Source organism: Mus pahari, chromosome 10, assembly GCF_900095145.1.
Source record: "Mus pahari chromosome 10, PAHARI_EIJ_v1.1, whole genome shotgun sequence".
NCBI lineage: Eukaryota > Metazoa > Chordata > Mammalia > Rodentia > Muridae > Mus > Mus pahari.
Genome location: NC_034599.1, coordinates 49585587 through 49607439, shown reverse-complemented (window position 1 = coordinate 49607439; position 21853 = coordinate 49585587). Strand labels below are relative to the sequence as shown.

The 21853-nt window shown below is 47.5% G+C and overlaps 1 protein-coding gene across 1 annotated transcript in view; it reads left to right on the top strand.

The window, feature by feature from the left end:
• Positions 1–170: 170 nt before the first annotated feature.
• The window catches only part of Acsbg1 (acyl-CoA synthetase bubblegum family member 1), a 55364-nt gene continuing 33681 nt past the window's right edge, over positions 171–21853 (top strand). Inside the window, exons 1-2 of the mRNA XM_021207286.1 lie at positions 171–507; positions 19409–19509. Coding sequence (XP_021062945.1) covers positions 386–507; positions 19409–19509 — 223 coding nt within the window. The 5' untranslated portion in view covers positions 171–385. The remainder of the gene's footprint in view (positions 508–19408; positions 19510–21853) is intronic.

The window sequence follows — 21853 nt, the reverse complement described above, 5'->3', positions numbered from 1 at the left end:
GGATTTGTGCTGGGACCCCCCTTTGCTCCAAAGTGTCCCTTTAAAGACAGTAAAGAGGTTTTCTGAGGGCCTAGAAGTCCTCAGCCCATTGGCCAGACCTTCTGGGAGAACTGGGGGCCAATTTGCATAAAAATGAAGGCTGGCTTCATTGAAATTCTCCTCGTCTTGAGTGCAGCGAAAAACCAGGAAGAAAAGGAAAGTTTTAGTCCTGAGCAACTTCACTGCCTAGGAACATTCTGAGCTTCTGAAAATAGAGAGGAAATGGGGCCCTCCGGGTCACTTCAGGCACCGCCCACCTCAGCCCCATGCCCGCCCCCCGCTGCCCCCTCAAGGCCAGCCTCTCACTGTGGGAGACCGCACTGTCTTCGGTGAATGCACACAGCAGATGCCACGCAGCTCTGAAGCAGGATACTGCTGTCTGTCCAGGGACTCCAACATGCCTGACAGCAGAGGTGATCAGCAGCAAGGGGCCAGCTTGGGGACCTCCCAAGACAACTTGCAAACCAGGTGGGTCCAGTGCTCCAGGGTCAGCACGTGGAGCTTGGGGCCGAGTTCACGATGCGATGCTTGTTGGACCTGAGGCAAGCTGCCCCTCTTTCTGAGTCTTGGGTTTCTTCACCAGATCTGTAAAGGAAAAAAGAGTGGGGCAGGGACATTTATCCTTTGGAGTGTGATTTAGTGTGTCTGTTCCTCTGTTGGCCGTTAGAGATTCAACTGAGGTACAAGTCACATTGGTATTAAGAAAGACATTTTTCAGTCAGCAAGCACGTTTCTTTGTCTCCCCACGGTTGGAGGTGACCTGGTATATGGTATAGGGGGGACAATGACTGATAAGTTCAAGGGATCACCCATGGTTCCAGTTCCAGCCTGCTATGACCTTGGAAAGTCTCTGGCCCTCTCTGTCCGTACCTGAGCAGAGATTGAAGTTATCTAAAGCCTCTGATACGGAGGAACTGGATGTGTGTCCCATAACAGAGCAAGAACAGAATAGTGGAAGATAGGGCTCAGGGACAGCAGTGTGCTAAGCAGCTGGGCTGTCTACAGGGTAGTTCAAGGACAAGGGCCAAGGTCTGATAACATGCAGAATCTGCAAGGTTTGAGCTAAGGACATGGCCACTGTCCTTAAAAGGACTATGTGAGAAGAGGTGTGACAGATGGGAAGACATGTTAATGTGCCCCATTAGGTCCCCTGGACAAACTCATCAGGGGAGTGGGCTGCTGTTCATCCAGAAACAGTATCCCTTCCCCCTATAGGGAAACAAGTATAGGGGAGCAACTGTGACCCTGAACGATTCTATGCTGTTGGCATAGAAAGGCCTGGGCCCTGGAGGCTCTGGGTCTTTTCTGGGTAGCATCACTCATGATGTCATGAGGTCAGTGAGCAGAGGCTAGCCCGACATCCCAGGTGATGTTTCCAGATGCCTGGGAAGTTCAGCTCTCAAAAACGAAGAATAGCATTGGCTGGTTTTCAAAGTCCCTTGTTCCACTAAGTGAGGACTGGTGAGTTTGTCCAGAGAACCTAATGGGGCACGCATGTTAAGTCTTCCCATTTGTCACACCTCTTTCTACATAGGGTCAGTAGCCCCAGTGTTTGCTGAAGTCCATGTATCAGGTCTATGTTGACAGGAACTTAGCCACTAGGGAGGAATTTTGAACATCTGAGTTCACAGGCCCTAGGCCTGCCTCACTGATAACACGGATAGAGGTGGTCAAACCTGGGGGCCAGCTTCAGCTTGGGCAGCAAAGGACTCTGTCATGGGAAGGAGCACAGGTTCAGGGGATCCCTACAGGACAGACAAGGACTGGAAGCCAGGGTTAGAGTGTCAGCTCTATCGCCTGCTTTCTGAGCAACACTGGGTAAGCTGTTGAACCTCTCCGAGTTTCAATGTGTCTCTCTATGCAATTGAAGATGACCTTGACTTCCCCCTTGACCTTGATCATATATGAAGATGGTTTCAGAGACCCAGGGGCGCATACACACCACAGGCACAGTAACCCCAGAACAAACCCCAGGGCATCTTGGCAGCAGACTGCAAAGCAGACTTGAGCTCTGGTAGGGCTCCACTCCTGACTTAACCTGTGACTCAAGGCAAGACATACTCTCTCCGAGCCTCACTTTCCCCATCTATCCAACAGGGGAGGTGAATCTACCCTGGCAACCTTGCAGTGTAGCTGCAAGAAGAGACCATTGATCTCTTATTGGAGTCACTGAAGTTGCCACATCTGGAGCCAGGCACATCTGCTTCCGGGTAGGGTTGGAAGTGCCAGAAACCTCCTATAAGCTGAGAGATCCCTGCTCCTTCTTCCCTCCCTCAGCTGCAGAGGGGTTGGCTGGAGGTGGAGGAGCAAGCAGCATTGGGCAGCTGAGGGTTGCCTAGAACTGGTATGCCTCTTGAGACTCGGGCTGTAGGCCATGCCATCCATTCACCAGAAACTTTACTGAGCATGCCCTGGGTGATTAGATCTTGGCCATGTCAAGTCCCAGGCTTGGGAGAAACACACCAATGGAAGAAAGTCCTTAGAGGAACCCAAGAAGGAGACAGTTTTGAAAGGTTATGGATCCCAGGGAAGTAACCGGTACAGGGGAATGCAGGAGTGGCCATCAGACCAGCAGGCTGGGACCAGGCTCACTCACGGGTCTAGAGAATCTGATGTGCCCTACTTGTGATGGACGGGCCTAGGGCAGCCAGCCAGAGGTAGAGGAAGCCAATAGGTGTACCCCTTCATCCTTGGAAGGTTCCCAAGCCACTTATAGTGGGATGTAAGGAACAGATATGGTGATGGCCACAAGGGGACTGGACATGAGGTAGCTGGGAGAGGTGAGGCAGAAGATTGGTCTGTAGGATTGCTGCCTCCAAACTGCCCCCAACCCCACACATGAGAAATACCTGCTATACTCTTAGCTCTGTCTGAAAAAAAAAAAAAAAAGCCAGTGTGGAGAGGAACCTCCTGAGAGGCCATCATGGAAGACAGTCCAGGAGGCTGCAGCAAGCTAGGCAAGAAAGGCTCTCTTCTCCCAGACAAAGCTCGCCAAGGATAGCAGGGAGACAGCATTCCATCTCAGGGACGTGCTAACCTTAGAGGAACCATCGGCATGGAATGTTACCACACGGTACAAGTGTCCTCGGCACTGGGAACACTCAGGGCCTTCCAGTTCCCTTCCACGCCACTGTCTATCTGCATAGTGCAGAAGTGTGGCCTGCCTTTCTCTTCTTCATGTTTTGCCATCTCTATTGTTTCCCTGTTTTATAACATACTCATTTACTCAAAATCATTTATTGTTGATTACTTAGGAATTGCACTAAACACTAGAATATATCAGAGACTACAAAGCAAGGCTCTGCCTTAAGGAGTTTACATACATGCCAAGAAGAAAGACACTAATAAACAACTCTGCAATTAGTCACTAAACTTACAGTTTAATGATACCAAAAAGTAATTTTAAAATGTGAAGAAAACAATGCTGATATGCATGTGTGTAGTGTGTGGTGTGTGAGTGAGTGTAAGTGTGAGTGTGTGTGTGTACGTGTGTGTGTGGTAGGTATTAGTTTGGCTTTCATGAGGACATGGGTTCTGTACCTAGTGCCAAAGGGCCTCGGAGGGGCACTGATGAGAGTGTTCAGCCAGAAAAGTTGCTTGCCACCAAGCTTAACAATTTAAGTTCAATCCCCAGAACGTAAGTGGTGGAAGAAGAGAAGCAGCCACTGCAGTTGTCCTCTGACCTCTACATGCACATTCCCCAAACAAAAAAATAAATTGTTTAATGTAGTAGAGAAAATAAAGGGAAAAATACTCAGGACCGGGGCATTATACACCTTAAATGGTAAAGATGTCAACTATTATGCTATGTTTATTTTACCACAATAAAAATGTTTTTTTTTTAAATGTTGGTAATCAAAAAAATGGAAGTAATGTAATAGAGATCCAACTTAGCCTGGGGGATTAAAGAAGACTTGAAAATCCGAGACCTGAAAAATAAGCAGAACCTCACTAGGCGAAGTGTGCTGTGGAAGAGGGGAAGGACCTTGGTGTTTGAGGTCAGTGGGATGAGGCAGAGCTGGAACTCTTAACAGCCATAAGAAGTCAAGGCCTTGGTATCAAGAGATTCCAAAGGACAGTACCTGTCGGGGAGTCAGAGTCCCCGAGGCAAACTAGACCTGGTCCCAGACACATGAAAGTAATTTGAATCAGACTAATGCAGGCCAACTCTGGGTCCTTATAGGTTCTCCGCTTGTAGGTGCTCGTAGGTGCTGGGACCAAAGTTAATCATTGTGCTCTTAGGCAAGCCCTTCTGAACAACAGACACCCTCCCAGGTCAATGGGTTCTTACCCATTCTGTATAACATCCACAGAGACTCAATCTATTCTAGCCCAAATACCTCCAGGGAAGGGGAATTTGCTAACTACCGTGTTATCTCTGTAAGGACAGTGGTGGTAGGAGAAAGTTCTGTTTCACACTGAGTCCTTTAAGATACTGCTGTGGTGCAGAAAGAATGGAAGGGCCAGACAATGGGGGGGGGGGGACTGTGTGATGCTCTTTTAGGCACCAGGTGACTGTCACACTTATGAACTCAAAGCAGCTGGGCTTACCTGCACGAAACAGGACCCTTCAACATTTAGTCATAGGTGAGGGAGGGGCTGATGGGGCCTTGTCCCTCCTCCAGGTGCGATTGGCACCTAATGGCTGCTGTGGGATCGGAAGTCATTGTCTTTAGTGGTACAGCCACTGGTGAGTTGTGCATGCTGCAATGGATGCTACAGTAGGACACACACACATACACACACACACTCACAATCATGATAGTGTGGAGCTGGAGAGATGGCTCAGTGTAAGAGTACATACTGTTCTTGCAGAGGTCCCAAGTTCAGTTCCCCACACCCTGTGTAGCTCCACCTTCAGGGGGATCTTAAACTTCTGGCCACCACAACACACACATAATTAGTAATAATAAAAATCTTTTTAAATGATAGTAGGAGGTCACTTGTTGAAAAGAGAGACTTGGGACAAGGAGTGGGGATAAGCTAGGGAAGGTGGTGAGTATGACCAGAATGTATAAGTATGTGCAATGTATAATCATGCATATATATATATATATATATATATATATAATGTAAATACATATAAGATTACCCGGGAATACATTAATTTTAAAATTAATTAATAATTTAATTAATTAATTAAAAGAAAAATAGTCTCCTGGATCACTGACTATGTCTCCTGACAGAAGCATGCGTAGAAAACACTTAGGAGCAGAGTGCTGGGAAACTGTAAAGGTTATGATCACAGGAGAGCCATCTGGACTTGCTTCCTGAACTTCTTCTCACAGAATGTCCATCTGAAGAGCTGAGTGGCTGGGTGGGGTTTTATTAATGGAGGCAAATGTTTCTTACGGTGAAACATACTGACTTCAAGGTGCACAGCGTGGGATTGGCAACCCAAGTGGAATATAGAACATATCCATCATCCCAGAAAAGTCCTTCATGCCTCCCCACTTCTCTGCCTGCTCTCGAACATCATGTGTGTAAGCCAACCTGCTCAGAATGTGCCCTTCTGTGCCTGGCTCTTGTTGCAACATTTGTGTGAGATGTCATTTGTGTTATCAAGTGTTTCAACAGTACATTCTTTATTCTTTGCCTGTGCCATGAGAATTTCTTCTTTATTCTGTCACGGGTCATTTGAGTTTCCTGTTTTATTTGGTGTTTGTCACATCACCACCACCACCACCATCCTGAACTGCTGCCACCTTCTTCAGAACAAGTGTGATTGTACTCGGGGTCTGCTTGGTAATACAAGATCATCTTCCTGTCCTGGGATCTTTAATCACATCCATAAAACCCCATCCTCCCAAAAATGTCATATTTAAAAGTTGCCTGAGATTAGGATGTGGGTAATCCGAGAGACATTTCTATTACTATCCTGGCCTTGGCTGGAGGTCTTAGTTCTTTGCCAATGGTCTACTCTATGAGTTACTCGAGTATCCTCACAGCACGGTGACTGGTCACCAGGGCCACTAGAGAATCATCCACATGTTTGGGGGCCATGCCAGGAAGTGACCCTCTGGAACTCCTCAAGATACATGTCTTTCTATGGGCCTTCTCTGCATGATGTCACCATCATGCCTTCCAGCTAGGTAGACTTCTGACACAGTGGGTCAGGGATTCCAAGTCACACGTTTGGAGAGAGTCAGGTAGAAACTATTTCTTTTTCTGACCCAGCCTTGGAATCTAGGCACTTCCCTGCCATGCTTGCTGGAAGCTAGGCATTGGGCTACCCCTTATTAAGGGGTGCTGGTGGGATTAATTAGGCTTCACCTACTGATGGAGGTGGCCAGGCATGGTGGCACATGCTTGTAATCCTAGCCCTCAGGAGGCTGAGGCATGAGGGTTGGGAGCTCAAGACAGGATGGGCTAGTGAGGGAGACCCTATCTCAAAAAAGAAGTCTCCGACATGCTTTCAATCTAGGATAGCAGTTTTTGTGACAAGTCCTCCTGTCTTTGATTTGTAGGAAAATGCCATTATTTTACCATCCTTTGAAAGGTGAAGGGGATTCTGACTTTAATCCAAATATTCGCTCTAGCCACACTGGTCTCTATGGTTTCCTGTGGCCAGTGGCCAGTCACTTCTGCCCTGGTTCCTTTTATGTAATGTGTCCTTTCCCTCTGTCCTCCATTACCTTTAAAATACTGGCCTCTTGGCTTTGTGGTTGTTTGTTTGTTTTTGTTTCAAGGGGTTTGACCATGATGGGTTCGAGTGTGATTTTTCTTTTCCTTTTGTTAAAGCCCAGCTGAGGCTCAGTGACACGAATATTCTAGATTTTCATGTGTAATTTATAGATTAATTTTTTTAGCCTAACTTAAAAAAATATAGACATAGTTTCTTCAAATATGTCTCTATGCCCCATTCTCCCTTTCTTCTTAGGAATTCTAGTGTGTGTGTGTGTGTGTGTGTGTGTGTGTGTGTGTGTGTGTGTGTGTAATGTATATTGGAGCATTAAATATGTATGTATTATAAATGTATGTTAAAGTATTTAATAGGTCACTATAAATCCCTTTATTTTGAAAAATATTATGGCTTCACTGAAATACAGTCGCATATATAAAATTCACTCGGTTAAAGTGTATAGTTTGTTTAGTGGTATATTCACAAGGATGTGTAACCATAACCACCACAGATTTTGGAATACTGTTTTCACCTGTACCCATAAGTTCTTTGACGCCTTTAGTCTGAGGAAGCCACTAATTTGTCTCTGCTGAGATGTTCTACTGAGACGAACTGATATCTGACCTATTTCCATTTTCCCTCTCACTTAGTGTTAATGCTTTCACGGTTTACTGGTGATATAACATTTATTATCATCTCCTTCCCTTTGTGTGCGTGGGATGGTTTTGAGACAGGCTCTCTCTTTGCTACCAAGGCTGGCCTTGAACTCAAAGCAGTTCTCTTGCCACAGCCTCCCAAGTGGAAGGTGCAGCAGTTTTTCATTCCTTCTATGGCTAAATAATATTCCTTTATATATTACAGCTTGTTTACCCCCCCATCCACCGATGGACACTTGGGTGTTATAATTTATCAGACTATTATGAATATTTGTGTCTCAGTTTGGGTGTCGATATCTATTTCTGGTTCTCCTGGATATATTTCTATGAGGGAGTTGCTAGGTCAGATGAAATTCAATACATAAACTTTACATTTCTTATTTCCCTTTTTGAGACAGGGTGTCACTATGGACTCTTAGCTAGTCTAGACATGTCTATATAGACCAGGCTGTCCTCAAAATTAGAGACCTACCTGCCTACCAAGTTTTGGGGTTAAAGAGTTCATCCCATACCCAGCTCAACACATACTCTTGAGAAGCAGGAAGAAAGACGCTGGCGTTTGAGCAGTTGCAGCAGCAAGGGCAACAGGGCTTTAACATCTTTGCCAACACACCTGCCCTTTCATTACAGCAAGCCTGGCAGGTGTAAGCTGTTATTTCGTGTGGCTTTGAATTGTGTGTCCCAATGGCTGACGATGTTAAGTAACCTTTAAAGATTTTGTCCATGTTTATACTTCTTCAGAGAGAAGTCTTTTCAATTCTCCTGTTTATTTTTGAGTGGCAAAGGTTAGTTTTTGTTGGTATTGGTATTGGTATTGGTATTGGTATTGGTATTGGTATTGGTATTGGTTTGGTTTGGTTTGGTTTGGCTTGGTTTGTGTCTGTAGCCCTGGCTGTCCTGGAATTCACTATGTAGACCAGGCTGACTTTGAACTCACAGAGATCTGCCTTTCTCTGCTCCCAAGCGCTGGGATTAAAGGCATGCGCCACCATCAGCCTTAGCAAGGGCTCTCTACATATCCTAAAGACAAGTCTCCTGACCACATATCTGATTTGGAGAATATTTCCTCTTGTTTTCCTGGGTTAACTTTTTCGGGTTCTTGAAAGTGTCCTTTGAAGCTCAGATAGTTTTCATTTTGATTACGTCTAATTTATCTGCTTTTCTTTTGTTGCTTATATTTTTGGTGGCAAGTATTAGAAATCGTTGCTTAATTCAAGGCTATAAAATTTACTTCTTTCAGTGTTTTTATAGCTTTAGCTTTTTCATTCAATAATTGAGTTCACATTGAATAATTAGATCACATAACTTTTATTAGTTTGTCCCATCTTGAATGTGTGTGTGTGTTGTGTGTGTGTGTGTGTGTGTTTGGGTGTGTGTGTGTGTGGGTGTGTGTTTGGGTGTGTGTGTGGCTGGGGAACAGCTTTGGCTTCTTTCTTTCTCAGCTGCCTCAGTCTTACTGGAAAGATCCTTATTTCTCTGTTAGGTTGTCTTCTCACCTTAGTGAAAACCAGTTCACTATAAACTCACAATAATTTTAAATTAATTTCTGAGTTTTGCTCCACTGCACTTACCCCTGTGTCTACTCTGTGCTACCTTGTGCGCCATATTTTTTATTACAGAGGGTATTCAAAATGTTCTGGAATGAGGAAATATAAATCCGTCAACTTTGTTCTATCATTATTATTAATTATTCTATGTGTGTGGATATCTTCACTGCATGTATGTATGCAAGTGTGTGTCTGGTGCCCATGGAGGTCAGAAGACAGCATTGAATCTCTTGGAACTGGAGTTACTGTTGTGAGCTCCCATATGTGTGCTGGGAGTTGAATTCTGGTCTTTTGGGAGAGCTGCCAGTTCTCTTAATTGCTGAATCATCTCTCCAGTTCCTGGCTCCTTTCAATTTTTGCAAGGATACCTCCCAGGATTTTTATAGAGATTACATTCACTTTTGGCCAATAGCAAATCAATCAATATCTCTGTCCTCTGTATCGGTCTGACTCTCTCTTCGTCTCTGTCTCCTTTTATTACTTTTGGAGCCAGGGTCTCACAATGTATCCCAGGTTGGTCTGTCCATCCTGCCAAAGCCCAAGTACTGGACTACAGGTCTAGGCCATAATGAAGGCTGCAACAACACTTTCTCACTCCTAAAGAGTCTATTTAGTTCTTCAGCTTCTCTCTGAATTCTGTCCTACTGAATTTAAAGGTTCTTTCCTCTCTATCTCTTGGCTATTTCTATACTTTCTATTATTTGTCTTCAAGTTCACTAATACTTGTTTTCAATTTGGATCTGAGAGCATCTAGTGAACCCTTCATTTCAGGGGTTGTACTTGTCTCACATTTAGTTGTTTGGTGGAGGCTTCCTCCCTGGGGGATGGGGAGAAGGCGCTGTCAGTGAGGAGCTTTGCAGTGCTCAGAGAGAACCTACTGTGAGCTGTCCCGGTACCCATGAAAGTCTGGGTGGCCATGGCAGTCCTCTTGACGTCCTAGCATTCAGGAGGTAGAAAGAGGGAATCCTGGGACGAGCTGCCTAGCTAGACTCACCCAATTGGTGAGCCATGGGTTCAAGTGAGAGACCCTGGCTCAATGACTAAGATAGAGTGTGATGGGAGAAGACATCCAGTGTCATTCTCTAACCTCCACAGGCACCCACACAGGCATCCACCAACACACACTCAAGTACACATATATGCAGACAAACACACACACACACACACACACACACACACACACACGGGGGGGGGGAGGAGGAAGGTGCTTATTCCCCCCCTTTAATTCTCTAGTCTTAATAAGTGCTATAAAGTCCTGGTGGTATCTTCACTACCATGTCTGGAAGAGAGGAAAGAACCTTTAAATTCAGTAGGATGAAACATTACTGAGAGAAGCTAAAGAACAAAATAGATGCCTTAGGAGTGAGAAAGCGTTGCAGCCTTCATTATGGCCTAGACATGTAGTCCAGTACTTGGGCTTTGGCAGGATGGAGAGGCCAGTCTGGGATACATTGTGAGACCCTGGCTCCAAAACAAACAGCCTTTGTTTCAATTTCTGTTACTGCCTTTCCCCCTTGATTATGTATGTTTTCTGATATATAGTTATTCTTGGGTTGATGGCTGAAAGGACTATGTGACTGTTAGTTTGAAGGATTTACAAACACACTAGACTAGTGCCTTAGCCACCATGCATGCTTTCCCCAGCCAGTTGTTTCTAGGAAATTCCACATTGCTGAGAAATACGAGAGAGTGGAGTTGAGGGTCTTCATGGAGCTGGGTACAGGGGCAGGGATGACCCAGCATGCACAAGTGAATTACTCAACTTTATTCAAGTCCCAACACCAGAAAACAAAATAAAAATAAAAACCAAAAAAACCCACCATGAACTCTGGAGTCTGCTCACCTGAGTGCCAGGTGTCCCTGTCACTAGCTATGTGGCCTTCCACAATTTATTGCAATACACTTCCATTACTTCATAAAATGGGGGTCACGGTCAGTTAAGACAGCTAAATGAACCAGTCCTATAATAAAACTGGAACACTATCTGGTATATACCAGTACCTTGGAAATGCTAGAGTTGGAGTCCCCTCTATGGCCCAAAGGCACTCCAACCACCCCTTGCCCGCCAAGGTCTGAGAAGTACAGGCTGTGGTTGTGGGTCACTTCTTTTCTCTCTTCTTTGACTGGTGTGTACCCCTGAGACCCTGGGAGACAAGCAGAGAATCACCTTTCATCAGAGCTGGGATTCTAGCCCACCCATGTACCTCTCTCTAGATGAGGTGACAGAGGCCCCGAGAAGAAAGGGAGCAGAGTCAGAGTCATTCATTCGACACTTCAAATAAAAATGACCATCAGTGGAGAGTGGGTGATGCTCATGTTATCTTTGTGCTAGAATTATGTCAAGGTTGAGCCTCCCCTGTGGTCATCAGGCCCACAGATTGTATCTATCATGGATGCCACATGCAGCTAAGCCTGAAACCCTACATGTGATGTCTTGAGCCTATGTGATAGAACCAACAACTCCTGCAAAAAAGAGAGGGGGGGGGGAGGGAAGAAATAAGGAAAAGAAAGAATGGAAGGAAGGAAGAAAAAAGGAAGAAAGAAAAGAAATAAAGGAAGGGAGAAAGAAGAAAAAAGACAGACAAGATGGCTCAGTGGGTAAGAGCACTGACTGCTCTTCCAAAGGTCCTGAGTTCAAATCCCAGCAACTACATGGTGTCTCACAACCAACCATAATGAGATCTGATGTCCTTTTCTTGTGCATCTGAAGTCAGTTGTAGAATAACAAATCTTTAGGCCAGAGTGAGCAGGGTTGACTGGAGCAAGCAGGGCTGACCAGAGCGAGTGGGGCCAACTGGAACAAGCAGAGGTCCTAAAATTCAATTCCCAACAACCACATGAAGGGTCACAACCACCTGAACAGCTACAGTATATTCACATACATAAAAAAATAAATATATACATCTTTTTTTTTTTAAAGGAGGCAGCTACATTAGGATTTTAGAACTGGAGTTCTGGCCTTTCTTATTATTCATAGCAACTGTCACAACACTGGATATCTGATATGAAGTCAGGAATCAGCACAGATCATGAGAGTGCCTATTCTCTACTGTCCCACTCCAATCACCGGAGTAGCCCAACATGTCCAGGTTATCTGGCTGGGTATCTGAGCTCTAGAGCCCACCTCCCTGAGTCTGTATCTGAGTGTGCTTCTTCATCTACCAAATGCGGACAGCAGCAGTATTTCATCGAGCCGCTGTGAAGATGCATGCATCCACACAGATGTAAAACTTGGGAAGATTTGCACAATAAGTGCTTGGTACAGGAAAGTGACCAGCACATACTGATCTTCTCCCCTCATACTTCCCCTGCCCTCACAGACTTTCGATCCTGGCAACAGGCAAATTTGCAGCTTTATCTCTTATTCTAGCCCAGGTCCTAAATTGTCAGTCACAGCCAGGAAAACTGGGAGGCCCTTTATCAGTGACATCTCAGAATATGGAGTACCAGAGGAGGATCAGTCACATGGTTCTGAGGTCACATGGTCAAGGCAAAGAGTCTGGGCCAGAATCCAAAGATCAATGTCCAGAGAACTCCGCCCTGGGTATGACCAATTTGCTATCTGACTCCTTTGGGAGTTTGTTGTAGAACTTGATGATTGGTATATTTATTTCCTAACCTAGACAATAGGATTTAGCTTAACAAGGTTGAACACTTGGTCTCTGTACTGCCAGCTGGGTTATAAGTGAACTGGCTAGATGGCTGCCCCACCCTTGGAGATGGGAGCCAAGTCTTAGGGAGGATGTATGTTAGAGGGTGAGGCCTCTCAGTAAACAACATAATCCTGCTAAGATCCAGTCAGTCAAGGTCCCCAGGATCCTCAATATGTTCCTTCTGGTGGTTCTGGGCATATGTTAGATCATGTATGCCTTACCATAACGCTTTCCCAGAGACTAATACTATCTTCACCTTGGCCCAAGGCCCTATCCATGAGCTGAGAACTGGATGGTCCACAGCCTGGTCTGTTACCCATACTGGCTTCCCCTGCCCCACCCCTCGTGCCTCACATGAAATAATAATCTTAGCTTCAACCCTACTCAACATTCTTCCTTTGCCCTCTCCAGGGCTGTCTCCACGGCACCTCCCTCCCCATAGCCTTGGACACATACATGCTCACCAGCCATTAATTATCTCTACGCCACATCCAGTCTGCTCACCTCTGCCCAAATAAGCCCATATGCCATCTGGATCATAGAAGGCATTAACTCAATGCTCGAGGTGGGAAGGAGGACCCCCCTAGAAGCTGTCAATTACTGGGACAGGGAGAGAGGTTATTTCCAACTCTGAGAGTAAGGACTGAGTTAAAATTTGGTTTCCTGGCAATTCCTAGTGCCTAAATGCTAACTGCCTTGGACTAGCCATCCAGTTCCAGGAAGAATTGTAACAACAGAGGACCCTCTCAGGGTACTTCTTGGTGTAGGTAGGACTTGGAGAAGAAGGAATCTGTTGGAGGAGGCTACATACTCCCCAAGCTCCCCGAACCACATCAATCTGGAAACCATATCCAGCCATCCAAAGGGGCTGAAGGCTGAGGCTACTTTTGCCTTCAAGTACAGACACTGTCACTAGTAACCCACAGTGAGACACAGTGTTGATCTCAACAATTATGCCATTTCTAAGCCAGCACTGGGACATCAGAGGTGGTGGGGGATGGGGACATGACACAGGACACAGACTCCATTGGTAGCTCTCCAGGTGGGAGGAAAGCCTGAAGGCTTTTAGTGTGATTGGGTTGTCAACAGGGCCTGGACTCCTGAGGTCCCACAGATTCCAGAAACAGGAAGACAGTTTCTGAGTGCAGAAGTCTGTGGGTGGAATGAGAAGTGAGGACTTCTGGGAGGGTCTCAAAATGGGTCATCAACAGGTTTCTGGGTAAAGAGTGAAATCTACGGGTGTCCCAAGACGGAGAGCAGGCGGGGGTGGTGGTGGTGGTGGTGGATGGGGAAGGGGAGGCGGCACTTGGGAAAGAAGCTGCTGTTAAGGGGTTAAAACTGGATGAAGGCAGAATGATTTTGAAAATGGGGTGCTGGTAGTTCTCTGCCACCCAAGTTGTCGGAGGACCTTCCCACAGTCTCCTACCTCCACTACTGTCCCTGTGCCCTGCTTTTGTGGGTAAAATTAGGGTTTAAAGTCTCTCTGCGCTAGGTAGGGCTCCTCCAGGCTCTCATCTCAGCCCAGGAGTATTTTGGGTTTGGGGTTTAGCGCCCAAGGAATAACTGAAAATGAAGATATGGTTGAATTTCTCAAGGGGGACAAGGAACAGAACGATTTAAGGAGAAACCGAAAGGGGAGGTGGGCAGGGGCTCTCCTGGCAGCAGGACCCTGGCTTTAAAAGGCACTAAAGGAGTCACTGCAGCTGCAGCCCTGCCAGGGTGAGAGGCAGTGAGGGGCATTAGGAAGCTGAGGGTGAGATCCCTAGATGAGGGCTCTCAGAGGTAGTGTGGGTAGGATGGATGAATCTGTGATCCAAGTGCCGGATAAACCCGTGTCCTGGCTCTGTCAGAGTCAGCTTAAACATGCTAGCTCCGCCTCTTGCTAGCTGTGTCAACAACAGAGCAAGTCTGGAGCTCTCTGGGCCTCCATTCACTCATCTGGAAAATGGGGCTATTAATAACACTGACATTACAAAGTTGAGTGGCAGATACAGGAAACCAGCCCAGCCCATGTGACAAGGTTTGTGTACTTAGGAACCATGAAAATGGAACACTTCTCCAAAAGAAAAAAAAAAAAGTTGAATGAACAAGTCCGTCTCCTGGCCCAGCCCAAGAGGCCCCAGGACAGCCTCTCAGGTGTATGGCCGGCCCAGCAGTAGAAGTAATGTCTCCAAATCTCTGACAGGGATCCAACAAGCTGTCTCTAGTACTGCACTAACAGGTCCCTGTCTTGCTTTCCGCCCAATTTATGTAAGAGACACATAGGTGGGCAGCTGGGTCCTATGCCATGTAGGTCAGAGGTATCTGGAACCACACCTTGCCAGGAGCCTCAAGGCAGGCTGGGGCGGGTCCCCATTCACGCCCAACCCTTGTGGCTCATCACCTAGAACCTGGGCCTCGGCAACAGCCAGTTCTCAGATTCACCATGCCTTAGCTGCAGGAGCAGGGGGTACGCAGGCAGCCCTGAGCCTGCTGCAACGAGGAAGAGGAAGGTGAGCCTGCTAGGCAAGTCCTGTACTGTGAGTCTTCTGGGGCTGGGGGTGGGGTCTGTGGGATGGAAGTGAGGGCTGGAGAGAGTTCTCGGAAGCCTCATTAAGGCAGTCCATATAGACCAAGGTGAAGCTGGGATAGGAGGTCCCATGTACAAGGGAATAGTGTTGCAAAGTGTGGGCTCAGCCTTCTTTGGGGGCCCCACCACTTGGCACCACTAGGGTCTGGGGAAACAATTCCTCTCTTTGGGATTTTTAAGATGCAGGGTGGCACTGAGGTGACACCTCCATTAACAGCATCCTCAGGATTCTAGACGCTCCCTTTCCCTTTGCCTCTGAGCAGAGAAAGATTAAACACTTCAAGTCCCAGAGGGGTACTTGAACCTGACCTTGAAGAACAGTGGTCAGAAGTCTTTGCAAAGCAGGAGTCCTGGAAATCTGGTTGATTTGCTCTTGCAGGTGAGCAACTGGCTCTAGGGAATATTGAGCCCAGAGCCTCAAGGCAGCCACCTCCAGTGAGCTTGTGTTGTTCCCAGACTGAAGGAGCATATGGGTTTAGGAGGCAGTAAATTACAGTCAGGTGACCAGCCCCAGGAGCAGTGAGGCATGCTCAAAGGAGAGCAACTACCCATTGCCCTGCTAGGCCTGGCAGTGACTCACCATGTGTCTCTGTTGCAGGGCGGTCTGGTCGAGTTGGGCCTCTCTGGGGCTGCGGTGGCTTTCCCCAGGGGACGCTGTGACACGCCCTCTGAGGTTCTCCCTCTCTCCCTGGTGACCCTGGTACAGCCACCCCACAGGGACCATGCCAGAAGTGCTTCTTCTCAGGTCTGCCAGCTCCATCCTGAGGACCGTGTAAGGAACCAGGGTCCCACAATCCTCCTGCCTCCATCCCCATCGCCATCTCCCGTGGGGGAGTACTTAGCATAGCACCTGAGTCCCAGACCTGGATTTAAGTCTTTTCCTCTTACTCACTCACCCTCCCCACCTTACTGTCCAGGCTTCTCACTACTCAAGAGATCCATGACAATCCGCCAAGAATATGATGACAGATGACTCTGTACTGGGAACTTTTCCTACCTCATCCTCTCACGGTAGCACAGGGCATGGGTTATAAAACAGCTCAGAGACACAGGGTGATTTGACCATAGCATATACTTGAATATTTAGTTGAACCCTAGCAGATGGACAGACTCCATGCTAGGCTGTTTCAAGAAAACATTTATTAAACACCCATTGCATCGCTGCTGAGGGCTAACTGGGAAGAAAAAGAATATGTAAGAAGTGGATCTTCACTTGCGAGGGATTCATACAGAAAGCAAGGGTTCTCCTTTACATATATATCACATACAATGAGGAAGTGGTGATCCAACCAACATTTACTGGGCTACCACAGTGATGACTCATGGCCAGAGAACAGAAGTAAATTGGGAATGACCCTACTTTCCAGGAACTTCCTGTGTTTGAGCTTCAAAAACCAATCTAGAGGGTGTTGGGGGAGATGGAGGAGAACTTCCTGGAGGAAGAGTTAGGAAGGTTAGGGAGGTTCTGCATCCAGATGGCTCTCACTAGTCTCCTGCGAGGCAAGCCTGGGTGCCTGCCTGAGGTAGAATGAAGATGAAGGCAGTGAGCAGGCCCTGCCACACCCCTTTGCTCTATATGCATCATAGCAAGTTGCTCAAACATACCTTGGCATTCTCATTCCCTGCACACCTGGGGAGGCGACAAAGAACCCCAAGTCTGGTTGTTTTGTGAAATGCACAACACTGTGCTTGTGTGAGAAGAGTGCTGGGCGGGTGAAAGCAGCCAGCTTCCTGCCATCTTGGAATTCTTCCTCCTTGGAATTCAAAACACAGACAGAAGTGAGTCAGCTCAGGTGCTTCTCCCACTGGCCACTGTCATTTTATTACTTGAGGAGACTTCCTCTTCCTGGAAACCAGCACCGATTCCAGAGGAGTCTAACCTTCTAGAATAGCAGGCATAAATGACCGGCTCCTTTCCTCATTACTAACTGTAATGTCATCTCACCTGCTGGGCTCACCACATGTCACTTGTCCTTCTGGAAAGAGCAGAGAGTCAGACAGAAAGCCTCCATTTTTTTTCCCCCTTTAGTACTGGGGCTTGAACATGAGGCCCCCCTCACACATACTAGGTGCGTGCTCTGCCACCCCAGGACTCCAAAATGTTTTTGGAGAGAAAGGTTTTGAGACAACTGTGAGCCATTTCACTTGGGGGTCTCTCTTCTGGTTTAACCTGTACTTCGAGCACACTTGGCTCTCTTGTTTCCTATTCTGCTATAGAAATGATGCCTATAGACAACAACAAAATCCTAGCTTCCTCCAGCAATGACAAAGAAGCCAAGCTGTGTGAGGCTGGGGATTCATGGAGAAAGCGCTTGCTATAATGCAGCTAAACCCACTTCTGCCACTAGCTAGAACCCTGAGTGAGCAGGAAGGACAATAAATATATTCTAGCTCAGGTGATTGTCCCTTGAAGGGCCTTGGCTTTCCAGAGCTTTGCTAAGGGAGATCAGCAATTTAGCTGGAAATTTGTCTGGAAAATTCCCTCTTTGACTTTTTCTCTTAACCCAGGTACCCCAAATTCTTTAAGCCCAGGACATGAGGGTTGAATATGACCCTCATGGGTCTATTCAACCATATGGGTCAGCTGCAAGGGTAAGTGAGGTGTCCCCTTCTACCAAGTCCTGGAGGAAAAACAGGGTCCACCTAAAGGGAGGGAGAATAGAGCTGCTGATTCCTAGGAGCCCTGCACTGGGTGCCAGATCTCAGGAAAGGCTCCCCTCGCTCTGTAATCAGGATAAGCAGCTTAGCCCTCTGGCTCCCCCCAGGTGGCTGTCTTTTCATTTCCTCTGTTTAGCTTTGTGAAAGCCAGAACCAGTTTGCCTAAATTTAATTAGGAGGGGGAACTGCACCTGTACCTTTAATGGTGGCGACTTAAAAACAGACCTGTTGAGAAGAGGTTGTTAAGATGCTGGGAGATTACAAGTAATTCTGTGGTGGCTCTCCAGTCTGTGCTTTCAAAGATGGATCATCTCTGTGCACAGGGTTTGGCCCTGTTGTCCAGGTCCCATCTTTGGAGAATACAGCTCTCCATGGGAGCTCATGGGCTTGTTTGGCAACATTACAGTCTTTGTCCTCAAGTGGGGCAGCTTCTACCCAGCAGTCTCCGAGAACCACTGTGTTGTGACTGATTCTCCCAAGTCAATAAACCCAGAAGGCTCAGAAATCTCGGCTTTCTTATCTTTTCTATCCTCCCTGGAGCAGGTGTGCACAAGAAGGAGCCAATTCAGTCCTCCGCTTCTGCACCAGGGCGTCATAGGAACAAGGAGGGATGCTCCAGCCCTGTGGTCCAGGCCTTACTCACAGTGTGCACATAGAAAGGACCAACTTAGTCCTCTCCGTCTTCCCCTTCCCGCCCCTCTCCCTTCATAACCCCCTTTTGCTTTAAAACATATCTCAGGTTCTTAAGCAGACTGCTGCCAGGTGGGCCTGGGTGTGTTCGAAAACTTAGTTTGAACCTGAAGTACCAACAAGGAATAAAGCCGAATGTACGAAGCAGGTAATTGGCCTGGCTTCCTGGGAAGTGGGTAGGGATGGGGCTAACCCCACCCTGACAAACAAATGGGACTCCTTGGAGCCAGGATCATACCCTGGGGGCATCTATGACCAGCTCTGCAGGTTACCCACTACACACTTCCAGTAGGTTCTGTTTACATAGCTATGACGATGATGTGTCCCTGGGGTTGTACGGTCTTGCAGCGGGTGCTGTGTAGTTCTGAGGGTGTGTATTGAAATCCCTCTGGTATCTAACCAGGCAGGTGGGTGTAGCCAGGTAAACTCTGGGGAGGGCTCACACTGAGAGACTGAGGAATGGGGAGACTGAGATGATGACAGAAGTCCAGGAGCTGGTCCTTACTCCAAGCTACCCAGCCTAGGAGGCCAGAAGGAGCTAGGACGGGCAGAGCCCCAGGCCACCCTGACCCATGTCCTCTCCATGGCCAGTCAGTCAGTCAGCATCGAAGGCAGACTGCATGGAAGAAGGAACCTCTTAGGATTCCAAGAGTTCTAGAAATGGCCTCTGCTCTACTCTGAGCCTCTAGGCAAGTTCTGGGACTAATAGGTGTGAAGAATGATGGGGTGGGGGGCTTCTCCCACCCTTAAAACCTATGCTGTCTTAGAATGGAGGTTCAGAATATCTCAAAGCCAGAGTCCACTTGTCTGGACACTGACTCAGAGGGAGACATGAACATACACAGAGACACACAGCAAATAAGAGACCAGCAGAACTTGAGTTCTTCTCCTACAAGGGTCAGGGGCGGGGCAGTAGAGGAAGTGAGATAGAACACAGGATGTTCTAACCAATCTTACTCATCTCCCCCCACCAGCTCCTTAATTGATGGGCAGACAGTCTCCAAAGAGTCTCCAAGTCACGGTCTTGAGCTCTCAGCTCCAGAGAAGGCAAGGGCTGTCTCTTTGGATGCTGCAGGTGAGTTTGCATGAATGGGGAGTATTTCCGGAGGGAGTTGTGGGGGCTGCTGGGAGCCACCGAGCAGAACTCTGGGGAAGAGTACGTGAAATCTCGCTATGTCCACTTTCCAGGGACTCCATCTAACTCTCCACTCAGGGCTGCCACAGCTGCCATTAGGGCCAGGCATGATGGAAGATCAAGGCTGATTCTTTCCTCAGTAAGGTTGGCAAGGGGCCAACAATGGAATGGCTATAGCAGGCAGGCCCCGAATGCTTGGGCTTTGGAAGGACGTTAAGGGGCAGAGCCAGATAACTAACACCTTGGGAGTTTGGACCTAGTTAACTGGGGCATGGGGCAGGCAGATGGATGCAAGCTAGCACAGTTTGTTTTGGATCACCACATGCTTTCTTCTAGTGACCTTCCCCTCAGATAAGTGTGCCTCAAGGAAGGCAGTTATCATTCACCCTGAAAATTTATCTGGATGATAATGATATCACAACAGCATTTGTTCACTTTTATCAAATGCAGAACAATATTGTAACAAAAGCAGCATTTCAAAATAAAAAAACAAACAAACAAGACAAAAAAAACCTAAAAAATAAAAAAATAAAAAAAACAAAAATATCCCACCCTATGGGCCTCTAAGTGAGAGCTGATTGGGATTGAAAACAAGTTGCTATCAAGTGGCCATGTTTGAAGTGGTGATATATTTTGTTGTATGGCCTTCTGTTTGAGCATGCCTATATTTTTCTCGTGATTAAAGTGTCTACAAGTTTTGGAGTGTGGGTAGCAATGTGTGAAATGGGACAAGGAAGGGAAGAAGGAGCCATTTCTAAATCTCTGAACTAGAGTCATGTTAGATCCAGGGACCGGAGAAAGATGAGGAGGCCCAGGCCTCTGTCTCAAGTCCTCTTGTATTTCTGCTGAGTCAGAGCGGCTCAAAGACAATGACAGGGCCCAGGTTTCTCTGCCGTGTCACACGTAGTATCATAGGCTAGAGGGAAGTCACTCTGCCCAGTTTCAGTAGGGGAACTGAGGCATGATAGCTCTTTCCTGTAGTCTCAACCCTTAGGAGGCTGAGGCAGGGTAATTGCTGCATATCGAATGCCAGTGAGGGATAGATAGCAACTTCCCAGCTAGCTGTGTCTCTAAATAAATATAAAGATGATGATGATGATGATGATGATGATGATGATGATGATGATGAAACAATCGAGGAAGTATAATGCAGACAGGTCCTGGACCAGGACTCCTGGGCACTTCATTCTCAGGTTCCTTCACTGAGTGGGCTTACTGCTGTCATTGACAAGCTGCCTCTGGTGGCCTTGACAAGAGCCTGGCTTGAGGGCTGAGAGGGCCTTATGGGGGATGCTGCTTCCTTTAACACGTCCCCCGTCAGGGGTAAAGGAGAGGCAGCTAGACTGTCCCTTGGATTCAGGGAATTGGTTTGCTAGGTCCCAGAGGAGGCCAAAGGGAGAGCCGTGTGGGTCTCAGGCAGCTGTCACTGCCTTGCTCCTGGGAGCCCGGGCAACTCACTGACCCATTGACGTCCCTCCAGGGCCCCCTCCCTGCATGAACCCAGCTTGCTTGTGCAGAAGTTCAATTGCTTCCCGAGGCACTCGAAGGACAGGTGCCAGAACCATTGGCTTAGGCCAGGGAAGCCCTAGGGCTCAGAGGTCCTGGAAGTGGGTGGCAGCGTTGGCATTCTTGTAGTGGAGAGAGAAGGAAGAGAGATGATACGGGAGAGCTCAGAAGGGTGTCTGGCTCCCCAGGGAGGTACAAGTGATGCTAGCCTGGGGGTCTCAGCTGCTCAATGATAATCACAACCATCCTTAGCCCTGGAGCTGCAGGCACAGGAAAAAGCAGGTCTGAACAGACTGAGTATGGGGTCGCAGTGACGGACCTGTCTACAGCGCCATCTGAGCACCTGGAGACAGGCGGGATAAGAGAGGACACTGAAGTTAGTGTAGGAGGGTGTTACAGGAGGGGACAAAGCTACCATGACTAGTCTAGCAGGACTGTGGGAATCTGTCAGGGACGGGCCAGCCCTGTCTAGCTGGCCCTGTCTATATTCTACCTTGTGTTCTGGGCTTTAGGGATGCGGAACTAGATGAGTTTCATTCCCACCCTCTATGGACTCCTGGCCTCTCTACAGATAGAATCTGAGAGTCAACATGGATAGAGGAGGGCTGGGGTTTGTGGGCATCCTAGATGTGGAGGACTTTTGGCTATCCTCAGACCTCTTGCTCCATTAGACTGTTGGCAGGTGAGTGTGTGTGTGTGTGTGTGTGTGTGTGTGTGTGTGTACACACTCTCTCTCTCTCTCTCTCTCTCTCTCTCTCTCTCTCTCTCTCTCTCTCTC